Source organism: Rhipicephalus microplus, chromosome 10 (genome assembly GCF_043290135.1).
Source record: "Rhipicephalus microplus isolate Deutch F79 chromosome 10, USDA_Rmic, whole genome shotgun sequence".
NCBI classification, from domain to species: domain Eukaryota; kingdom Metazoa; phylum Arthropoda; class Arachnida; order Ixodida; family Ixodidae; genus Rhipicephalus; species Rhipicephalus microplus.
In genome coordinates this window covers 84431462-84436945 of record NC_134709.1, presented here as the reverse complement: position 1 = coordinate 84436945, position 5484 = coordinate 84431462, and the positions used below count along the sequence as shown (strand labels likewise).

General features: G+C 44.8%; 1 protein-coding gene across 1 annotated transcript; it reads right to left on the bottom strand.

Annotated features, from left to right (window-relative positions):
- Positions 1–349: 349 nt before the first annotated feature.
- LOC142774312 (uncharacterized) lies at positions 350–5006 on the bottom strand. Its single transcript, XM_075874708.1, has 4 exons — positions 4956–5006; positions 4370–4444; positions 3034–3100; positions 350–1488 (listed from the first exon to the last, which is right to left on the bottom strand). Exons 1-4 carry the CDS (start codon positions 5004–5006, stop codon positions 350–352), a joined length of 1332 nt encoding a protein of 443 aa, XP_075730823.1.
- Positions 5007–5484: the final 478 nt, after the last annotated feature.

Here is a 5484-nt window from a genome sequence, read left to right as displayed (position 1 = left end):
GATCACTTTGCACGTTGAGATCAGTTGCATGTTGTCCTCCGCCGCCGCTAGTGCCCGTAACCACATCGCACCAAATTAGGAAAAAAAAAACCTCGAATTAATGACACTGTGTGGCTTGAAGTCGGGTCTACTGGGTGTCAGCCCAATAATCTACCACTGAGTTACGCGGGTGATTGTAACTTGTTGTCAAACTTGTTTTAGGCAGGCACGACCTAGCGCCAATAGTATAGTAGGGCTCGAACCCGGGTCCACTGGGTGCCAGCCCAGTATTCTACCAATGAGCTACGACGGTGCTTTTTTTCTTTAATGAATGACATTATCACCAGTAAAGTACACATAACATACTTCATCAGAAGTCAGGCAAACACACACAAGCGTCAAGAACGGGAAGCCACTCCGGAACGCAGTCAAAAGTCCCGACAACACTGCGCACTTGAGCAGCTGCTTCTCGGAAGACAGATCTCGTCGACTGTGGTGGCTCGGCGTGTCTATCGATCATGCGACTTTTCCATAATGAATAAAGTCCTAACAACATAAACAGGTCGTAAGGAGTACTATCAGTCAGACTCTTTTTGAACGAAAGGAACCTAATACCATGGGCTGTGATTGGAAGTTCTTTTCTTAACGTTCTTTTTTGAATGTCCCAAAAGTAAAATGCATCACGACAATGAATAAAACAATGCTCTATAGTCTCAGGTTGGTTACAGAGTCTACAATTCACTGTCCAGGGTACGTATATTGATTTTTCATTCAGCCACGTTTTCACTGGCAGCGTGGAAGTGTGCAGTTTAAAAAAAAATGTTTTCGCTGAAGGAGATATACACATTCTACGTACACAAAATAATACATCATGACCAGACAGAAGCGAACATGGCTTTCGATAAACAGGTTCGGGGAAAAGATTATTCACAAGTGCAGTGGTCAAATTTGTTCTGTCAATAGTATACAAATACTCTAAGGTAAACCTGGCTTTCAAAAAACTGACAGTATCAACAATTTTTTTTAGGAATCCCCGCAACGGCAATTCCTTAGCAACGCTTGTTGTGACATGAATAAAAGGAAGGTGGTAACATAGACGGTTACGAAGAACCACTAATAGAAATGGGTGGCACACATCCTTGAGGTAGAAAAATCGCAACACCAACTGTCGCTCGAACAAATGCACAAGGCCGAGGCCACCCTTTTCGAGTGGAAGAAAAAGATTGTCTCTTCTCATGGGTTCCCAGGAAGAGCTCCAAATAAAGCAGGCAAATATTCTATGAAAGGCTTGAGTGTGTACCCCAGAGCAATGCAAGACCTGCAGAATATAAATAAGCTTCGATACAAGGAATATATTGCACGCTTTCACTCTGGCAAAAATGGAAAGCTCCCGTCCGTGCCATGTTGCCACCATTCGGCGAATCGTAGTTATCGCAGCGGTCCAGTGTGGGCCGCTGTTACGATAGTTATCGAGAGGCACACCAAGATATTGTGACTTCTCAAACTTGCCTTAGGCAGGCTTGATGTCGGACAGGCTTGATGGCGTTAATAGGACTTGTAAAGCATTTTAAAATAGCAAAAGAACAACCAGTCGTCGCACAATGCGATTAACATAACGATTGAGCCGTCCAATGCTCCAACCCATTAGAAAAGCTTGTTCTTGTTTCCCTAATAACTGTGGCGCATACCCACTACAGCCATAATTCCTCATCGTCGTCAGTCACTGCATGGAAAATAGGCACAAAATTCCTTGCAAGTGTTTAGCGGATACCACGCTTTTCAGAAGAATGACGGAAAGTAGCATAGTGAATGCCGGCTTACTACCCAAAAGTTTATTATTAATGGCCTAGTGGGTACCAAGCGAATGTGTTGCAGTAGTTACCCAACGAGTGTTTTGAAAAGGCTCTGAAAGGCTACTCTTCTAGCTTTCGCTGTGGCTGTGCTGCGCCTGCCGCGCAGGCCTGGCTTTTTTTTGACGGTCATCACGTAATTCTGATAGTAAACTTTCACTGTGTGCTGTAAACACGAAGCGATGTACAAGGTCCTGGCTGGGGTTAGTCTTGGAATTCACGTGAGCTGTGATGCCTTGTCCACCATTTTTCATTGCTGGATACACACAATGTCATGCGCGAGAATACTTTTGTTTGGACATGGTGCCGCAGACCATCCTCCAGCAGACTCGACCGGGCTTATATTCCACATGCTTTAGAGGTGTTTGTCTTCGACTTACGTGTTCCGCCCATCCCACCTTCGCATGTGTACATCTCTGACCATTGTCCGATTCTCTTAGAACTCGAAATTTCATTTTCCCTTGCGGATAAACCATGGCGTCTTGATGTTCGCGTCCTCCAGGAAGCGTGTTCTCAGTCAAATTTGTCCCGTGCAATACGGGTGTCACTCGCTGCACCTGGCCCATATGATTGGAATGTGCTTAAAACGCAGTGGCGCCTGCTCTGCTCAGTTGAAGGGCGTTCACTTCGTCGTTGCGTTTGGCGGGAGTGGTCGCGTGTTTAGCGGGCACTGATTTCGGAGACACCTGCTGGGCCACCCTTGCACACACCTAACTAACGCAACACCTTTACGCTCAAGAGTCAGTCACACACCTGCAGCCATATTAGCCATGTTGCCATCTACTTTCGGTCCTCAGAGGAATGTTCGTGCCACGAAACTATTACTTACTCAACACCAACACACTGGTACGTACAGTACACAAACAGAGCTAGTCACATTGCTTGTATCTCAGATTTATTACACTAGTAGCAACTAAGGAGAACCATGACGAACCAGAGTAAACATGTTTATTCACTTCCCAGTGGCAAGAAACCAGTCTCTAATTGTCAACGCAACTTCCAAATTCATTGAACACATACAAAAAAAGCACTTGTGATGTGAGAACCTGTATAATGTTCAAAGGCAAAAAAAAAAGAAAAATGTAGGTAGCATATTAAACAAAAGTATGACGGGTTCCAAGCAGTCCTTAGCGTTCGTGCATCTTGCAGAAGTACCGCAGTGCCTGCAGTGTTATCTTGCCGCTGCTGAATATTTTAACCACACCTTCTCGCATATCGATGCTGAGCAACTCTCCAGTCTCCTCACGGTCCTCGCCCATCAACACTTTCACCTGGGGACAAAGAAGCAGCAATGTCTCACGAGACCAGCTTTCATTGGCGCTCTCAAATTTAGATGGTGTGTGAGTTATATCACCATTACCTTATAGAACATAGTACGCTAGACAGAAAACTGTCATATGACAACCTTGAATTATGGATTGTAAAAAACGGAGATCACGGTAAACAGGCCTACTTAGGGTGAAGAACGGCGATGACCTTAATCGAATTGTTCATCTGCTAGATTGTAATGTAATCCAAACTGCGATGCTTGGTAAATCACACAGGACCTATACGTTAAGTGAGACTTTGGCAAGGCGGTAAATGTGGCACAGTAGCGTGAACCTAAATTTATAGCCAGCTGCCAATTGGCAAGTTTTATCCGTGCCACCTTTCAATACCGCTTTTGGTATAACACTTATCCGCAAAACTTCAGGCTTGCTATGAGTCTCATCAAGTTTCCATAACATTAAAGGGTTCCAGCAACACCATTCCAAGTAATTATCAATCTGCCTCCCTCTGTAGGAGTTCACCGCCTTGAAACAGACTGCTGCAAAATTATTTAGAATACACTGAATATGAGCAAAGTTACAGGAGTTTCTTGTACACTGTAAGAGCTTTCTCTCTCCTTTGGTCACGGACAGTGCGCAGAAAGCTACTACACAGGAGGCAAGAATGGCAAGAAGGCAAGAAGCTGTGTTCGTTTGTCAGTGCGCGTCGTGATCTTAGCTCACAATCAGGCATACCATATTGTCACATAGTTCTCGCACCCCTCACATTGCCCGACAAAAATACTATGTATTTTCTGCATCAGCCCAAGGTTGACATCATACGCTAACCTTTTGCGGGTTCCCATGGCAAACCTAATGCTACGATTGCAAGCATTGCATACGGTATTACAAAACTACCAATTGCTTGCACCTCTTTTGTCTCAAATAAATCTTGCCTTGTGTTGAACCTGTGGTTTTATTGTTAAAGGAGTACTGACATCAAACTTCAATATCGAGATGTACCCATCATTCGATCACGTGGTATGTATAGACCTTCTTGGTCATATTTGAATGGCGTCTGTCGCGTCGAAGTTACTTTATTTCGACGTCAAACAGCGTAGAAAAGTTAAGGAGAAAAAAACGGAAAATAGACTGCCCTGCGACTTCGACACTGGTGCTACATGTTCGGTGTAATACATTCCACAAATGCCATCTTGAGTGACGATACGCTAGTAACGATGACGTTAACAATCTCTGAATGTGTTTGGAGCCGACTCCCAGCTATGATCTCACCAGAGGCTCTCCTTGCTGTGTTGAAGCGTGCGTGCGATTCATCGTGTCCCATCGACTGATTTGCATTGTGCTCATCTGCGTGTGAGTTGAGTACAATCATTCAGAGTGACAATACGTCCCAGAATGTCTGGGAACCACCGCGTAGTGAGATCCTGCAGGTTGAGGCGTGGAAAAAGCGGAAAGTGCGTGGCGTTTCATGCTTTTCCAAGCCACGAAACTCAACGCAGCCAGTGGGGTGACTTCGTACGCGCCGTTGGACTGGACACCTGTGAAGAACAGCCGCATTTGCTCCCTTTACTTTGAGGCGAACTGCCACAGAGTAAATCCTCAGATGACAAACCGGTTGGGTTTCACTGGCAGTACGAGGCCACTTCTCGAGGCCGGGGATATTCCTACTGTGTGCCCTGCTGCAGCTGAAAGCAGCGATTCACTCGCCAAACGTGAACGACATCAGGTGCGTAGTTGGTGTTCCTGAGGTCCGACAGTACGGCCGGGACTGATAAATACATTGCATTTAATGCGGAGCTTGTCAAGCAATGGGTATCACGACGATACGCCATTCCAGGTCGCTGTCACCATCACTTGCCGATGTTGACCGTGACGACGGTGAGGACCACGATGTTGGCGACAGAGGCATGTCTACGCTTTCAGAGACTCAGCTGGACTGACTATACGTGTGCTCCTAGCAGACGAAACGCCATTGTGACGTCACAATTTTTTGTGAAAGCAGCATCAGCTGTGCAGCGGCCTCGACGTGGCCATGAGGTAGCGCTGCCAGCACTACAATTTGGTGGGCTTTCCACCCATTTGGAACCGCATTCGATAGGAAATGCACTCAAACCTTGTTATGACGCAGTGGGATATAATGAAATAACAGATATAACAAAGTAAATTAAATGCCCCTTGAAAGGGCCCTTAAGCCCTTAAGTAACACTTCTTTCCTTAATATATATATATATATAATTAAAGGGGCTTTCAAGGGGCTGAAGGGCCCCTTGAAAGGGCCCTAAAGCCCTTAAGTAACACTTCTTTCCTTAATATATATATATATATATAATTATATATATATATATATATATATATATATATATATATATATATATATATATATATAT

Coding starts and splice junctions, on each gene's coding strand:
- LOC142774312 (XM_075874708.1), bottom strand. CDS start 5,006: ATGCCTCTGTCGCCAACATCGTGGTCCTCACCGTCGTCACGGTCAACA. Junction 3,101..4,369: donor CACAGCAAGGAGAGCCTCTG/GTGAGATCATAG, acceptor CTTTGTCCCCAG/GTGAAAGTGTTGATGGGCGA. Junction 1,489..3,033: donor CAGCATCGATATGCGAGAAG/GTGTGGTTAAAA, acceptor AGCCTGCCTAAG/GCAAGTTTGAGAAGTCACAA.